General features: G+C 32.2%; 1 protein-coding gene across 1 annotated transcript; it reads left to right on the top strand.

The window, feature by feature from the left end:
- The first annotated feature begins 7,548 nt into the window (after positions 1–7,548).
- LOC135960347 (uncharacterized) lies at positions 7,549–12,912 on the top strand. The gene has a single exon (XM_065511656.1). The coding sequence runs from the start codon at positions 7,549–7,551 to the stop codon at positions 12,910–12,912; it is 5,364 nt and encodes a 1,787-aa protein (XP_065367728.1).
- The last annotated feature ends 6,383 nt before the right edge of the window (positions 12,913–19,295 follow it).

Raw genomic sequence — 19,295 nt, 5'->3', positions numbered from 1 at the left:
AATAAAAAATTACAACAACAGCATAAAAATATGAAGATGAACAAAGTTTTTTGTTTATAAGCCAAAGCCAAACTAAGATGAGCGAAAGTTGGTGTAAGTAGAAATAAAAAGAAAGAAACAAGTAAAGAACAAACGTCTTTCAAGTGTATTTTATTACTCTCAAACAGTTGCATACATACTTCCAAATCTTGAAGAAACAAAAAAACTTTTATTTTGCTTTATGAAAAGTACAAAATGTTGATGTTTACCTCTTTTTTTGTTTGCGTTAAGTGGGGGTAATATATATTAGTAGTATTTATTTGGACAAATTCCAGATGTCAATGATTAAATTTTTATATAATACTTAATTGAATCAAGCAGTTTTATTGTGATGCATTTTAAATAATTAATAATTCGCCATTTGTATTGGGTGCTTTAGTTGAAAAAACTTTAAATCATTTTAGTCTTCTCTTTCAAATGAATTAATACGATTTGTAGTAACGTGTATCACAAAACCGTACTTCAACTAATACAACATTAGTACGAGAATTAATAGCGTATTACAACTATAAAGTACATCTCTGTTTTAGTAGACAAACTCCGTATTTTTACAACCATGAGCTGCACAATTAGAAATGCAAAATGTAAACAAAACAATACAAAATTTAACCCTTATATGTATGTATAAACAGTTTATAAATTTATCAAAGGTTTATAAAACAAATTTTGTATAGATATTTTGTAAAAATATGTATGTAAATCAATAAATATAGGCAGCTAATTATATAACACTGTGTGTAATTTTTTCAGTCATGGAAATATAACCATATACGGATAACACTACGTGATAAAAGATCAAAAAAGACCCGTGTCTCCCAGTCTTGCCCAAAGTGATGCAAATTTTTATGGGCCCTCGGTGTCATTTTTGCAAAAAATGTGATCATTTTCTCAGGCTCATATCTGGCAAACAGTTCGGAATTTTGATTTACTCTCTGAGACAAAGTAAAGAACAAAAATTGTGAACATATAAAATCAAAAAAACTCCATCTTCAAGATAAAAAAATAAAAGTCCTGATTTATAGTATTTATATTATCTATAAACCAATTCAAAATGATTTATTACAACTCTACTAATATTTCTTGTTCAAAAAACTAATCAATAGCATCATTAAGGTGTTGGGCTAGACCAACTATAAATTTATTGTTTGTCTGTTCTCTTAAATCGGAAATTATTGTCTACATAGGCGTACATGAAATAAATAAAATAACTTTTCAAAACAAGTAAGAAAGTATGGTCGGTCAAGCCCAACCATATAATACCCTACACTAAGTAAAAGAGCAAAAACTTTTTTCTTTTAAAATTTCAATAATTTACATTTTTGAGTGATTTTCGGAAGTGGGCCTTATATGGGAGCCATGACCAATTATGGACCGAGGTCGTGTGATTTATGTCTATATTAAAGGTAACTATGTTGAATTTTGTGTGTATACCAAGATTTTTAAGCGATTTATGCACGTTAAAGTGATTTTCGGAAGCGGGTCTATATGGGAGCTATGACTAATTATGGACCGATCGTAACAAAATTTGGTGACATGAATTTTGTATATATAAAACTTATTTGGAGCGGAATTTGTGGAGATACATATATAAATTAAACATTTATGACCGATAAAGTCCAATTTCGGGAGGACATTTGTATGGGGGCTAGGTGAAATAATAGACCGATTTCAGCCAGTTTCAATAGGCTTGGTCCTTGAGCAGAAAAAATAATATGTACCAAATTTCATCGAAATATCTTCAAAATTGCGACCTGTACTCTGCGCACAAGGTTTACATGGACAGAAAGTGATTCTAAAGTGATTCAGAAAGTGATTCTAAGTCGATCGGTATACTTTAAGGTGGGTGTTAGACTAATATTTTTCGGCGTTACAAACATCTGCACAAACGCATTATACCCTCCCCACTATGGTGGTGTAGGGTATAATTATTGTAAACATTTTCAAAACTAAAAGACATTTTAATGGAAACCATAAAAAGAATGTTCTAAAAAAGTAGGCGGATATATTACAGTCCTATATAATAATGCCGTAAATAAATAGTTCAATGAAAATGGAAAACAAATGTTAAAAGAAATTGCATATGAAAGCAAGACTGACGGTCACCAAAACTTCTGCGAAGTTTGTATAAATTTTAATAATTTAATAGATTTCAAAAAAATAAAAAAACAATAGTAATCTATATATATAAAAGAGTAACGTTACTGACTGACTGACTGACTGACTGACTGACTGATTCATCATCGCACAGCCCAAACGGCTGAAGCTAGAATCACGAAATTTTAACTGTGGGTCCCTCCCTCTACAAAACGATCCGATAAGAAGGGATTTTTGGATATTCGAACGTTTAGGGGGTAAAAAAGGGTAAAAACGGGTAAATTCGGTAACCTTATATCTTCAAAACTAATAAAGATACAGAAAAACTTAAAATAGCATGTTACTCCATTTAAAAAATAAGCTGACAGGTGTTTCGTACTTTTTGGAAATTCGAAACTTTTAGGGGAGAAAACGGGTAAAAACTGTATTTTGGTACTTTTTTTGCACCCTATGTATCTTTTAAACCAATAAACATAGAAACAAATTTTAAATCGTATTCTTTAACTCACAAAAAATAAAAAATATAAGTTTGGTACTTTTTGGAAATTCGAACCTTTAAGGGATAAAAATTGTGTTAATTTTTGGTACTTTTTCATAAAATATGTTTTTCTATAATTTGACATAGACATACGAATATTTTATTATGAGCTCCCACCACGTTACAGAAATTTATTTCAATGAAATTGTACCACCTCAATGGGGATAAAAAAGGTACCAAAAAGGGGATAAAATCGGGAAAATACATTATATTTGAAATTATTAAGCCAATTTTGATAATTTTTTTTAACGTTGGTTCCTGGATTCATACAAAAATTAACTAACAGGGTGTTATTTGGAACTCGAGTACCAAGGTGTATATTGGGCCAAATCCGGGTAAACAGTTTGGTACTTTTTTTAAAACATATTTATTCTTGGGCACATTAACACAGATTTTAATATTTTGATACATGCCTGTAGCATAAACAATTTTGGCAAAATGGAATATTTTTAAATTTCAAACTTAAGGGGTGTTCAAGTAAGAAAAGGGAAATCGGTACTTTTCTCCTAATGGTACTTTTTTAAAATTTTAAATTATTTCAGTTATCGACATTAAAGTTAGCTGATATGTATTTGAGTGAAGTTAGTGTTAGGAATATGGGAATGTGTGAACTGTACTATAGGTACTTTTTTGTTCATCTAATAGTACTTTTTGAAATTTCTATAATAATGGACTTAGAAACATGAAATTAAACATATATGGTCCTAAGTGAGTGAGAATTCTAGGGGGAGACTTTTTGGTACTTTTTCCTTATTGGAATGGTACTTTTTGTAATTTCTTCACCAATGAACCTAGAAACATGAAATAAAGCTTATATATATACCGAGTGAGTGGGAAACCACAAGTGTGGGTTTTTTGGTACTTTTTCTAAATTCTAATGGTACTTTTTTGAATTTTCTATAACTATGGACTTAGAAACATGAAATTAAGCATATATGGTCATAAGTGAGTGAGAATTCTAGGGGGAGACTTTTTGGTACTTTTTTTTTATTCTAATGGTACTTTTTGAATTTTCTATAACTATGGACTTAGAAACATGAAATTAAGCATATATGGTCCTAAGTAAGTGATAATTCTAGGGGGAGACTTTTTGGTACTTTTTCTTTATTCGATTGGTACTTTTTGTAATTTCTTCACCAATGAACCTAGAAACATGAAATAAAGCTTATATGGAACCGAGTGAGTGGGAAACCACAAGTGTGGGCTTTTTGGTCCTTTTTCTATATTCTAATGGTACTTTTTTGAATTTTCTTTAACAATGGACTTAGAGACATGAAATTAAGCATATATGGTCCTAAGTGAGTGAGAATTCTAGGGAGAGACTTTTTGGTACTTTTTCTTTATTCGAATGGTACTTTTTGTAATTTCTTCACCAATGAACCTAAAAACATGAAATTAAGACCGGAGTGAGTGGGAATCTACAAGTGACTGCTTTTTGGTACTTTTTGAATTTTCTGTAATAATGGACATAGAAATATGAAGTTAAGCATATATGGTCCTAAGTGAGTGAGAATTCTAGGGGGAGACTTTTTGGTACTTTTTGTACTTTTTTGTACTTGCTTTGTGGTACTTTTTCTATATTCTAATGTTACTTTTTGAATTTTCTATAACATAATGGACCTAGAAATATGAAATTGAGCATACTACATGGTCCTAAGTGAGTTAGAATTCTAGGGGAGACTTTTTGGTACTTTTTCTTTATTCGAATGGTACTTTTTGTAATTTCTTCACCAATGAACCTAAAAACATGAAATTAAGCTTATATGGACCGGAGTGAGTGGGAAACCACAAGTGGGGGATTTTTGGTACTTTTTATATATTCTAATGGTACTTTTTTGAATTTCCTATAATAAACCGCGGTTTCGGTTTTAAAAAATTAAAAACCGATCGTTTTCGGTTTTGTGATAATTTATTAAATCTTAAGTATTATAGAAACAAAATTAGTTGATAATATAGGAAATGATATACAAATCTAAAATTCAAACTTGACGGGTTATGGTTTAGTGAATGCGAATTAAAAAGTGATAATCAATGGTACTATTTCCTTATTGCAATGGTACTTTTTGAATATTTTATAATAATAAACATAAAAATTTAAAATTTGGAACACATTTTGCATTTTCTATAATAATGGACCCAGAAATATGAAATTAGACATTTACAATTAGATTCACAAACGGAGACTTAATAGTACTATTTCTTTCTTCTAATTGGGGTGGCGAAGCGCACCGGGTCTGCTAGTACATGATAAATCTTTCTCTAAAAATATTTTACAAATTACATTCATACATTATGAATGCCTCATTTACATAGACCAAAAAAATATTTGTTCCTGCAATAACTAACTTATTCTTTTTGAAAGTTTTCCTTTTAAAAAATGCCATACTCAATATTGTCTTAAATAAATTTTTACAAAAATCATTAAATACAGTAACTTTAAACATTTCCAGTTTTATTATTTGCCATAAATAGTAAATATGTTTTGAATTGGTTGAACAAATCTTACAATAAACTTAAAAACAGTTCTTGAAATTGGTTGTAGTTTGAATTTTTTGAAGTTTTATTGGTGAAAAATTGTCTTTTTTGGGAACTTAAAAAGTATTCTGTGAACCATCTTAATTTTCGAACAATTACTTACATATACATATGAATGAGCTTTTTGTCTGTTTCCCTTGTAAAATTTGTTTTATTGTGTGAACGAATATTATCAGCGTTTGCAGTGACAAATATACCAATTGCTCGCTTTAAGTATTTTATATTTATCAAAACTCTAAGAATTTACAAATATTTACATACAACAACTATATAAAAACACCAACCATCCAAATGGCCAACAATGCACACAATCAACAAACATTTCAAAAATAGTGCAACCAACAAAGAAAACAGCATATATGATGATCATGACGTCAACAATGATGCATGAAAAGCTATTCATTCATTCTTATTTGCACCAACAAATTTCTATGAATGTTGTTGATTTGTTTTTGTTTTGGTTTTCGTTACTCTCTCCCTCTCATTTTTTTCTCAGTTTTTGTATTTGTTTGGGGGCGAATGAAAATGAAATAACTGTAAAAACATTTTAATGTATGTAAAAATGTTATATACATATTAGAGTTATATTGTAGCTATATATCCTTGTCTGGATTTTTTGTTATTTTGCTGCTGAGCTTTAAAATATTATAAAAATATGCATGTATTTGGATATTTTTTTATTTAAATGCATGAAAGAAACAGTTTATTATTGTGGTTTTTAGTTTAAATGTTATTTTTTATGTATGTAAATAGAAAAATACATCAGTTAAATTCGTTAATATCTATTACTCTTTAGGAATAAAATTGAACTACTAACAGATCTACAATTGATGGTAAAATTCAGCTACTAAATGATCTACGATTGATACTAAAATTGAACTAAAAAACTGAAAATTAAATAAAATGATATAATTAATCTACTAAAAGATCTATGATTGATACTAAAATCAACTGAGAGATCTAAGATTGATGCAAAAACTAAACTACTAAATGATCTACAATTGATACTAAAATTAATCAACTAAAATACATATTTTATTGATTGATGCTTAAATTTAACAACTGAAAGACCCACGATTGATGCTAAAATTTAACTATGTATAGAAAGTCCGTTGATAAAAGCTAAAATCGAAATTCATAAAGACCTACAATTAAAGCTTAAATTCAACATCTAAAAGACATATGATTGAAGCAAAATTTGAACTACATAAAGTTCTATAATTGAAGCTAAGATCGAAATACTCGTACATAAAGACCTACAATTAAAGATGAAACTGAACTACTAAAATACCTGCGATTAAAGCTAAATGTCGCCGATGGCTCATATATTTATTTATTTAAATTTATTACGATTTTTATTTTTATTAATTTTAATTATTTCGGTTTGTTTATATTTATTGTTTGTGAGCTACCTTAATGTTTACTTAAATTGTCTTATTTACCAATTGTATGATCATTGTTGTTTGGTTCATTTGTCCGTTAGGATTTTTTTTATATTGTTTTGTATTCCCTTTTGTTCATATTTGTTTACGAACTAATCGCACTTTTTGTCCCTAAATTATACTGCAGTATTTTCGTTCAGTTTATTTATTTGGAAATGAACTGTTGTAATAGTACATAAACAAAAAGAAATTTGTAGGCTCAGTAATAACTGGCTTTAGAATTAAAATTTAGTTTGTTGGGGATAAAGACTGCGGTAAGTCGCTTAATATATTTATAAGTTATTTTTTTGTAATAAGTTCTTTTTTTAGAAATAAACGGTTGCTCAAGTATATGCATCATTAATTGTAAATTTGTGGTTCATTTATTTGAGACTGGTTAAATTCGCTGTCCTCAACATATAGGCTCAGGTCGCAGCCAGCGACAAATTTTATTTCGCAATTTTTTGAGCGATCTTGTGGTTCCTTGCCCGTCGGAACAAATTTTATTGGATTTTGTGGTTCCTTGCCTGCCGGAACATTTTACTTGTACTTTATGTGAATTTGTGGTTCCAAGCTGCCGGAACAAATAGAAATAATTGTGAAGCCGTTCCATGCCTGCCGGTACAAGTGTTTAAACTAAAGTATGAAATTTTTGTGGTTCCTTACACGCCGGAACGAGTAAAACTTTAAGCTGAATTTGTGTGAAATTGTAACCTGTCCTGCTGGAACAAATTGTGTTTTTTATTTGTGATAAATTGTGTGGTTCCTTGGCTGCCGGAGCAATTAAATTTTAATCTGCAGTGAATAGCAATTATTTTGTGAATTTTTGTGAAGCCCCAAGCCTGCCGGAACAAATTAATTTTGTGTTGCTGTTTATTATTTGTGAATTTGTGTGCCCTTTGAAAATATTTGTGATTCAAGATGCAACGGTCGCCATCTAGAAAAAGCTCTCGTTTGCAGACAGCAACGAGCCAAAATGTGAATAGTTCCACGCCTGCCGGAACAAATAGTTCAGCAAATGTTTCTCAAATGCCGTCGGTACAAAATGTCAGTTCTGTTGCCCTCGGAACAACGGTAACTAGTGCCTCTATAAGTGCCCCTAGAGAACCGACACCTGCTGTATCAACGCAAAACATTTTCAGTTCAACAAGTGAAGAGCCCTTTAGTCTGCCGCCGTTAGTGCCCGGTCCTAATGTGAGAACCCAGCCACCACAAACCATATCGTCTGATAATGAGAACCTGCAACGACAAATTGATATCCTGCAAGCTCAATTGGCAAACGCTCAACGTGCTTTAAGAGCAAATCAAAATTTAAATACGCCGAATGTTATTGGACATAATGCGCCAGTCATCCAAAGTATTAGCAGCGGCCCTGAGAACATGGTTGATCGCCGGAATCCAACGCCATATTCCTATGTTAGTCAGTCAGACCAGTTGATGACATCTCAGCCTCTTATTGTTTCCCCTGCTACAGTGCCCATGCCAGTACAACGCAAACTTTATGATCTGCCCGAATTTTGTGGTACTCCCGAGGACTGGCCAATGTTTTTGTCTGCCCTTGAACATTCGACAGCGGCATATTCGTACAATAATTTTGAAAATTGTTTGAGATTGCAGAAGGCTTTGAAAGGTGAAGCCAGAGAGTGCGTGAAGTCGTTGCTCATCCACCCAAATAATGTGCCAACAGTTATAGAGCAATTAAAGCTACAATATGGTCGCCCAGAGTTGCTTATTCGATGCCAATTGCAACAGATAAAGGAAGTTCAGCCCATAGCAGAAAACGCGATCGATAAATTGGTGCCGTATTCCATTAAGGTCAGAAATTTAGCAGCATTTTTGGAATCTGCCAATGGTTATCAACATTTGTCGAATCCAACACTCATGGAGGAGTTAGTACAGAAGCTGCCAATGAGCAAACGTTTGGATTGGGCCCAGTTTGCTTCAACTTTACCTCAGTTGCCGACTATTTTGGATTTTAGTACCTGGCTCCAGCGTGTTGCAAATTTGGTAAGAAGTGTGCAAATAAGCAGTTCAAATGGCAATAGATCTAACAGTGATCCAAAACGAAAAGTGGTTTTATATGCTTCTGATGGCCCAGAACGTCAGTTAAAATGTTTTTATTGTGTTGGCCCACATACAATTTTTGATTGTAAGAAATTTTTAGAATTGAGTGTGACTAATAGATGGAGTGAAGTGAAGAGATTGAAGTTATGTTTTTCGTGTCTCAGTGGTGGCCATTCAAGTAAAGATTGTCGTCGGCGTAAGCAGTGTCCAGTGGAAAAGTGCCAAAGAAATCACAATAAATTACTGCATATAACTAAACCTAATGAACCAAGTGAACGATCCGTAAATGTGCCGCCAACAGAGAGAGCTTCAACAGTCGAGCCAGTGCTTAGTTGTGTTTCCAGTGCTAGTGAAAGAAGTGATTTGTTGTTCAGAGTGCTCCCAGTGGTTCTTTATGGACCAAATTGTGCTATTGAAACTTATGCACTCCTAGATGAAGGTTCTTCGGTTACGATGATGGATAGCTCTTTAGTGAGACAGCTTGGACTGCATGGTCGACAAAGTCAATTGAATTTGAGTTGGTATGGTGGTAAATCGGCACAAGAACCAGTTATGGTGGTGGATCTTCATGTGAGCGGTGTTAATAAGAAGAGGAAATATGCTTTGAAAAATGTGTATGGTGTCTCGAATTTGAAGTTGCCTAGTCAGAGTTTTAATGCGGATTTAGTAAAGAATCATGGTGTGCCTTTAAACTCATATGAATGTGTGGCTCCAAAGGTACTAATTGGATTGGACCATTGCCATTTAGGATTGCCCGATGAAATAGTCCCTTTGGAAGATGCTGGTCCATATGCTGCCAATACTCCTCTTGGATGGGTTGTTTTTGGAAACGTGAGAGGAGGTCGCCCTGGAACACAAACATGTTTGCTGACACAGTTGGATAATTTAAATAATTTGGTGGCAAATTATTTTGAAACTGAAAATTTTGGTGTTAAGGCTCTACCAGTGATTGAGTCAAGAGATGATTTACGTGCACGAGAGATATTGAGAAATTCGACGAAGAGGGTTGCCGGAAGATTTGAATCCAGACTACTATGGTGTAATGATGACGTAGTCCTGCCGGATAGCTATTCCATGGCCCTTAATAGATTTTTTGGAATGGAAAGAAAAATGAAAAATAATCCTGAATTTGGTGCGGCCTATAAACAAATAATGAGTGAATATTTGCAGAAGCGGTATGTACGCAAATTATCATTGAGTGAAGTCGATACGTTTCATCCGAGAACATGGTACTTGCCCCACTTTGGTGTCGTAAACCCTAATAAGCCAGGGAAGATTCGTATGGTGTTCGATGCAGCAGCAAAGGTGGAAGGTGTCTCGTTGAATTCAAAGTTATTGAAAGGCCCTCAGCAGTACAAACCGTTGCCATCAGTTTTATTTAATTTTAGAATCGGTTCCGTAGCTGTTTGTGGGGACATAAAGGAAATGTTTCATCAAGTTGTTGTTGCTGAGGAAGACAGGTGTTCGCAGAGGTTCTTGTGGCGAGATGATGCTAGTGATCCACCGGAAGTGTATGAGATGCTTGTGATGACGTTTGGAGCTGCCTGTTCGCCCTGTATTGCCCATTATGTGAAGGAAACAAATGCAATGGAGCATCGAAATCGTTTCCCTAGAGCCGTGAAGTCAATTTTGGACCATCATTACGTAGATGACTTTGTAGACAGTTTTGTAAATCCGTCAAAAGCCATTGAAATAGCCATACAAGTTCGTGAAATACATAAAGCTGCTGGTTTTGAAATGCGTAAATTTACATCGAATTCATCGGAGGTGGTTGTGGCTCTAGAAGGATGTTCAGATCATCAGGTTAGTTTCTCAGGTGGCTTAAATGAGTTGGAGGGTTCAACTGAAAAGGTACTTGGCATGTTTTGGGATCCAAAGGACGACACGTTCAAATTTGTTTTGAAATTCCATCGTGTGAATTCTGACGTCATCCTTGGTAAAAGGTGCCCCACAAAGCGTGAGTTATTATGTGTCGTAATGTCCATTTTTGATCCACTTGGTTTTTTGTGCCATTTTATGATAACTGCCAAACTTTTGATGAGAGAAGTCTGGAGACATAGTGTACTTTGGGACGAGATGTTGCCCGCGTCATTACAAGCGATGTGGAATAAATGGCGCCAAGAGTTAAGAAATGTTGTCCATGTAAAGGTTCCACGATTTTATTTTGGAAATGGTTTGCCCTTGGAGTTAGAGCTGCATGTTTTTGTTGATGCCAGTGAAGATGCCTTCGGTGCAGTTGGCTATTGGAGATATACAACATCTGATGGACAAATAGGAGTGTCGTTTATATCTGCCAAGTCGAAATGTGCCCCATTGAAATGTATGACTATTCCCAGATTAGAACTACAAGCCGCCGTTTTGGGGACCCGATTGATGGACACTATAATGAAGGAACATGAACTCAAAGTTTCTCGTCGAATCTGTTGGAGTGACTCTACAACCGTCATTAGTTGGATTGGTTCTGAAAGCAGGAGATATAAACCATTTGTTGCCCATCGAATTGCCGAAATACTTGATTCGATACGCCCAACTGATTGGAGATGGTTGCCTACAGATCTCAATGTTGCCGATGATACTACAAGAGCTAAAAATGAAGTTGATTTTTCCATTGAAACACGTTGGTTCCAAGGGCCACAATTTTTGTATGAAAACGAAGCTGACTGGCCGAATAAGAATTCTAAGAAATCTGATGATTTGTGTGAAGAAGAACTACGCCCCAAATTTGTTATGCTGGTTAGTACAAATTTAGTAATTGATTTTAATCGTTTTTCTTCATTTCTCAGGCTTAAACGAACAATGGCTTGGGTTCTGAGATTTATCAATCGCTGCCGAAAATATGATAAATGTAATGGTTCGAGATGCCTGTGTGCTGAAGAGTTAATGGTTGCTGAAACTAGTCTGTATCGTCTGTCCCAAGAAGAGTGTTTCGCCTTTGAAATAAACGTTTTAAAATCTGGTGGTTCTTTAAAAAAGGATAACGTGTTATTTTCCCTTTCGCCATATTTTGATGAAAATAATTTACTTCGAGTGAGCGGTCGTATTGATGCTGCGAGTTGGTTGCCTTTAGATGCCAGGCACCCCATTATTTTGTCGCCCTGTCACCGCTTTACACAACTATTTGTTGCCCATGTGCATAATAAAATGAGACATCAAAATTTTGAGGCTACCATAGGCGAAATAAGGAAAAGATTCTGGATTCCACGACTTCGAAATCTGTTGAGTAAGACCACATCAAATTGCAACATTTGTAAGATTTGTCGTGCTGTTCCAGTAGCTCCTTTTATGGGATCGTTGCCAAGTGATAGACTAACTCCATATGTCCGGCCATTTACTTATACTGGTGTTGACTATTTTGGCCCATTAAATGTGACTGTTGGTAGACGCCATGAAAAACGTTGGGTTGCCCTGTTTACGTGCCTTACAATCAGAGCTGTACATTTAGAAGTGGCCTATGATCTATCTACTGATTCGTGTATTTTGGCTATACGGAATTTTATAAATCGTCGTGGCACCCCGTTGAAGATTCGGAGTGATAATGGAAAGAATTTTGTTGGAGTTAACCAAGAAGCCCAGCGATTTGATGAAGTATTTGATCTGGTTAAAATTGAAGATGAGTTGTCCACAAGGGGCATTGAATGGCAGTTTAATTGTCCACATAATCCTGCAGAAGGTGGAATATGGGAGCGAATGGTTCAATGTGTTAAAAAGGTTTTAAGAGTAACCCTAAAAGAAGTCGCCCCAAAAGAGCACACCTTGCAAAGTTTTTTAATTGAAGCCGAAAACATCGTGAACTCTCGCCCATTGACTCACTTGCCTGTCAGTCCGGAAGACGAAGAACCATTGACGCCTAATCATTTCTTGTTGGGTTCTGCAAATACGGCTCAAACGCCAGAAGGTATTGAAATTATAAAGCCAGTGGTACTGAAGAAGCAGTGGCGAATTGCTCGACAGCTACGAGATCATTTTTGGAAAAGATGGATTGTGGAATATTTGCCCACACTTACAAGACGGTCCAAATGGTGCGAACATACGAAGCCTGTGGCGCCGGGAGATCTTGTACTAATTTGTGATCCAGCTGTTTCCCGCCGAGATTGGAAGAGAGGTCGTGTCGTAAATGTTTTTCCTGGCAGTGATGGTGTAATCCGAAGAGCTGATGTCCAAACAAGTAGTGGAATACTTAAACGCCCAGTTTCCAAACTAGCAGTCCTTGATTTGGAGTAGTGAATCGTTGCCGATCCACGGGGGTGGGAATGTCGCCGATGGCTCATATATTTATTTATTTAAATTTATTACGATTTTTATTTTTATTAATTTTAATTATTTCGGTTTGTTTATATTTATTGTTTGTGAGCTACCTTAATGTTTACTTAAATTGTCTTATTTACCAATTGTATGATCATTGTTGTTTGGTTCATTTGTCCGTTAGGATTTTTTTTATATTGTTTTGTATTCCCTTTTGTTCATATTTGTTTACGAACTAATCGCACTTTTTGTCCCTAAATTATACTGCAGTATTTTCGTTCAGTTTATTTATTTGGAAATGAACTGTTGTAATAGTACATAAACAAAAAGAAATTTGTAGGCTCAGTAATAACTGGCTTTAGAATTAAAATTTAGTTTGTTGGGGATAAAGACTGCGGTAAGTCGCTTAATATATTTATAAGTTATTTTTTTGTAATAAGTTCTTTTTTTAGAAATAAACGGTTGCTCAAGTATATGCATCATTAATTGTAAATTTGTGGTTCATTTATTTGAGACTGGTTAAATTCGCTGTCCTCAACATATAGGCTCAGGTCGCAGCCAGCGACACTAAAATTTAACTAATAAAAGACTTACGATTGATGCTAAAATTTAATATTAAAGATTACCGTATTTATAAAAAGACATATGATTAAAGCTAAAATTAAACTACTAAGGGCGGGTTTTTGACTTAAAGATTATAGATTTAATTAAGTTTAATTTATGAATGGTGTTTATGGGTCTTCAATTATTTTATTTGCCAACATTGGCCGCTTAAACTGACAAATAAATCCGAAAGTACAAACATAAAAATTGGAATTTTTATAAATTTATTTTCACAATACATAAAGCCAACTACATATGGCTTAATATAGAAAGGTCGTATCTCAACTTTTAGTTACTTTACAGGACATGGAAAAAACTCAATAAAATCTGAAAGTGAAAAAAACAACTAAAAATTTTAAAATATGTATAAAAAAATACTTTCAGAAAAGTTGTTTGTTTTAATATAAACCAAAAATATGCATTCAACATTAAAAGAGTTAGCGCTTTTTCTTTCAAACAATTTTTGAAATAAGTTAGGGTATTCGTCAATATAGGAAACTGAATTTTTTGAAGAGAGGTGTACTTGAGTTTTGTCTACCAGAATATGTAAAAAAACCGATTTTAAAAGACAACGAGATACCACATCTCTATATTAAGCCATCGATATATATTTCTTCGTGAGAAGAAGAATTTTTTTTCACCAAAAGTTTTTTTTCGCTAAATATTAAAAAAAATTAAAAAAAAATTTAAAATACAATTCGAAAATTTTTTTTTACAAAAAATGGAAAAAACAACTTTGGAAAAAAAATTTGTTTACCTAAAAATATTTAAAATTTTTATTTTGAAGTATAATTTGGTGAAGTGCATTTAAGATTCGGCACAGCCGAATATAGCTCTCTTACTTATTATCATAAATTACTCACTGTTTTGATAACAAACGTATTTTGATAATACTAGGCGTATAAGTAATATTTAATAATAAGTATACGCTCAGTGAACTGTTACACTCATTCTCTCCCATTAACACAATTATTTTTAGCTATACATATTAGAGTGACAACCGATTTTTTTTTAGATTTCAAAGAGTGCCTGGTGGAATATTGTGATACTAGGCCTAAAAGTTAAGTGCTGAAAATTTGAGCCAAATCGAACAACGATTGCTGGACGCGCATCGAGATCAAAGTTCAGATATATGCAAAATTTTACTATTTATATGGAATAAATAGGTGAAACTCGTTAACTTTCTGCATTGTTTTCTGGAAATATGTAGATTTATTTATATCAATGAATATTACATTATGTGTATTATGAATGTATTATCGCCAAAATTCGGAAAAATTCAAATTTTTCAGTTTTTGTAAAAATGTTGCTACTAAATAAATACTTTTGCAATTTGTAAAATAATCGAAATGTGGACGTAATTATCGTTGTAATAAGATATAAATGACAAAATTTGGTTAAAAAATGTTAAAGTTATTACAAATTCGCCAGACCATTAACGTGTCTCAGGCCACTTGAACAAAAAATTTAGGAAAAAAATTAACATATTTCGAGAAAAATTAAAATAAAAGCTATTTTTTATTTAAAATATATCCGTATTTACTTGTGTATGAGTTTTTGTCATCGTAGGATACCGTTAACCGGTATGGCCAAAAAAAAATAATTTTTTTTAACGGCTCTCCATCACCATTTTCGAATTTTTAAAAGTTTTGTTAAACAAATTTCAGAATTTTTTGATCATCACATTGGGATTTATTGAGATCATAATAGGGAATAAAAATATGAAAAAATTATGTCAATACCTCTGACAGCATTTCCGTACCTGCGATTTAAATTTTGCGATTTTCAAGAAAAAATAATTTTTGTCCATATTATGGCGAATGAGGCCAATTTCCTTAATTTTATAAATTTGTAGTAAAACCTATTCATAATATTATAGTCCTGGTAATTTTAAATATAGGAAAACGTTAACCTTTAAATCGTGAAGGTCAAAGGTAAAATTTTTCAATATTTGGATTTTCTAATGAAAAGATAGCGAAATGTTATTTATTTTTTTTTTTGGCCGAATTTAATGAAACTTGAGGAAAATATGACATAAAGTCCAGAATTTAAAATAACAGCACAAAAATGGAAATTAACGTTCAGAAGCACCTGCGGTCCAAATGACCCTCAACTTTTAAAATCACGAAAAACATAGCCATTTTTACTTAGGCTCTTAAAGGTTAAAATCTATTTTTACACTGTATTTTTTCATATGTATGAAAAACTGTTTAAATCTAAAATCGTCAATAATTTAATAAACAAGTGTTTAATTGCGAAAAGAAACTCAATTAGTGCCTTGTGACCAATTTTTCTAATCAAAATCGTTGTGTTTTATATGAAAGTTGGAAAAATCTTTATGCGTAAGTCGATAACTCGAAAAAAAGTAGCTCGATATTTTCATATCTTTGTAATTATATGCTACAATTGCTTTGAACTTTTGTAGCTTAATAACTGTTTGAAACAACGCTTTCTTAAATTCCTTTAAAACTGTTCAGTAGATTAATTGCTTCAGGTACTCAAAGTTTTACACAATCTCGCACACTTACCCAAATATATACACACATACATATGTAAGAAAATTGTTTTTGTTCTACCAACATTGTTAAAACCTGTAAAAAAACTAAAGTTTTATTTTTTTTATTGCACACTTCCGTTTCCGTTTGCCGCATAACGACATAATATACTTTTAGCAGGACATTTACACACAAATACTCTTACACATATGGGAAGGTTTACAATTACAACAGCATCAACTTGTTAAAAAGCAACAACAAGAGAATAATACAGAAGAAAAAAAAATAGTGAAAATTTAATCGTGTGACTCTTACATAAGTGAGTGTTAATTACTTAAATTATACACTTACATGTATGTATGTATGTATGTAATGCCAGGCAAGAGTTTTTACGCTGTCATATAAGAATGTTTGTAGAAGTATGTGTGTTGTAATACTTAATTGTTTATGTGAATTTACAGCAGCATAATGAATGCATCTTCTGGTAATAACTATATGTGAAGTTAAGCTTTAAATAAAAATAGCCTGGAAAAAGGCTGAAAAACTCATCATTTTACCAAAATAGTTTAGTTTCATTTGACTGTATAAATGAAAACACACTAAAAGTAACCCCAAATACTTCAGAATTCTATTATTCCCTAAGGTTCTTTATGTTTAGAAAACTCTTTTCGTATTGCCCTCGTTTTATGTATGCAGGCATGTGTATGAGTTTATGAAAACTACAATAGGTTATTAAATTGCATAAATTTTATATTTGTAAGTATGAAGTAAATACACATACACACACAGACTCTTATGTATTTAAAACAAAATGTGAACAATGTGAGTTGTAATTATGTACTCAAACATTGGCCATAAATGAATGACAAATTACAGCAATAAGTGCAACAATTAAATACGCAAAAGTCAAGAAGAGAAAAATAATGAAACAGTGAAAAGATTAAGAATAAGTGGGAGTTAATGGAAAAGTTAAATTTAAAAAAAATAACAAACTTTTATAATTCAGTTACAGAGTGAAATTAAATTTAATTTTTAAACATTGATAAATAAAAATTGTATTCAATAACACTATACAACACCAAAAAAAAATTGATAGAGGACACAAAAAAAAAGACACGTGTATCGGCGTTTTGAAAGTTTACATCTGAATTTCATTTGAGGGCGGGTTAAAGTTTCCCAACTCTGGCACATTCTTATTGTTAATCGTCATAAGAAACCAAATTTATTGGTCGGACCTTGTAATTTTGTAAAAAATTTGATTTTGTTGTATAGTGTAATTACACTGTCCAACAATTTGAGACTTTTTGATTGGAACAGAATAGCGACCCTATAATTTTGAAAGCGCATGTTGTATAAATCATTTTTGTAGAATAAACTTATAGTCCAGCTGGTTTGAATTCTTTTTTACAGTGGGTCAAAGTTTTAATTGCTTTGATCGGGAGCATTTTGATAAGGGCTTGACCCTTAGTGTAGGGTTAAGCCCAAATTACCAAATTTAAGCTCCATACGCTTAATTAGCAAAATTACACACTACCTTGCATCTGACTTTTTTTTTAAAAAAAATCTACAAAAATCGATTTATGATTCGAATAATCTGAAATTTAAAATATATGTAAATAGTCTTTGAGAAGATATATAAAAAACATGCATATATATGTATGTAAGTTATGTCTAGTTCAAGAGATATTTTGGTTTATTTATTTATTTTCATTAGCGATATTGGACAGTGTTATTTGATCTAGTTAAAAACAAATTTGTTTGTACTAACACTCACAGGAGAAATGTTATGCTGTTTTTTTTCATGAATATTGATTCAGTAATCATATTTTCCAAAGATTGAGGCATAAATAAGCACTAAGTATAATATAAAACGTGTTATTTTGTTACATTTGCTAATTCAAACTATAATTTTAATATGTTTTAATATATTCCTAAAAATATGCTACATTTTTTGTATTAATACATTTTGGTGGTTAATGTGTGTGCATTAGGGTGGCCCTTAATGAACGAAAGTTGGATTTTGGCCATTCTCACCCCCAGTGTGGTGAACATTAGTAAAAAAATCATCCTGAAAAAATTTTAGGTAAATCGGTTGGGGTTAAGGCCTCTGAAGTTTTGAGATGCATCTACAAGGGGGAAAAATGAATTTTTTTTAGTTTTTGTAAAAATTTTGCCACTAAAAAATTACTTTTGCAATTTAATTTAAAAGAATAGAAATGTGTACGTAATTGTCGTTCTAATGAGACATAAAAAACCGAAATTGGTCAAAAACTTTTAAAAATTCGCCAGGCCATTAAGGTGTCTCATGCAACTAGAACCAGAAATGTAGGAACAAAATTAACATATTTTGATAAGTATTAAAATAAAAGCGCATTTTTACTTAAAATATGTCCATATTTACTTGTATATGAGTTTTTGTCTTCGTAGGATACCGTTAACCTATTCGCAGATATGACCAAAAAAATAAAAATTTTTTAACGGCAGCTTCAAAACTCCATTTTCAAATTTTTAAAAATTTTGTTTGTTTATTTGGGCTATAATATTCTGAATAGGTTTTACTTAAAATTTATAACAGTAAGGAAATAGAGCACATTCGCCAAAAAATTGCCATATAATTGATTTTTCTCGAAAATTTCAAATTATAAGATATATTTTCATAATTTTTTCATATTTTTAATTCCCTATTATGTTCTCAATTTTTAACAAAATTTTTAAAAATTTGAAAATGGGGTTTTGAAACTGCCGTTAAAAATGTTTTATTTGTTTGGTCATACCTGCGAATTGGTTAACAGTATTCTACGAAGACAAAAGCTCATATACAAGTAAGTATGGATATGTTTAAAGTAAAAATGAGCTTTTATTTTAATATTTATCAAATATGTTATATTTGTTCCTAAATTTCTTGTTCTAGTTGCCTGAGACACGTTAATGGCCTGCCGAATTTTTAATTACTTTAACATTTTTTGACCAATTTCTGTTTTTTATATCTCATTAGAACGAAAATTACGTACACATTTCTATTCTTTTAAATTAATTTGCAAAAGTAATTTTTTAATGGCAAAATGTTTACAAAAACTGAAAAAATGCATTTTTTCCCCTTGTATATGCATCTCAAAACTTCAGAGGGCTTGCGGCACATCTTATGATTTTTTTTACTAATGTTCAGGATGATTTTTTTACTAATGTTCACCAAACTTTCGTTTATTAAGGGCCACCCTAGTATGCATGTATGGGTAAAAAATATAATATCTGCAACAACATCAA

Source organism: Calliphora vicina, chromosome 1 (assembly GCF_958450345.1).
Source record: "Calliphora vicina chromosome 1, idCalVici1.1, whole genome shotgun sequence".
Taxonomy (NCBI): Eukaryota; Metazoa; Arthropoda; class Insecta; order Diptera; family Calliphoridae; genus Calliphora; species Calliphora vicina.
This window is presented reverse-complemented; position numbering and strand designations above follow the sequence as displayed.

Coding starts and splice junctions, on each gene's coding strand:
- LOC135960347 (XM_065511656.1), top strand. CDS start 7,549: ATGCAACGGTCGCCATCTAGAAAAAGCTCTCGTTTGCAGACAGCAACG.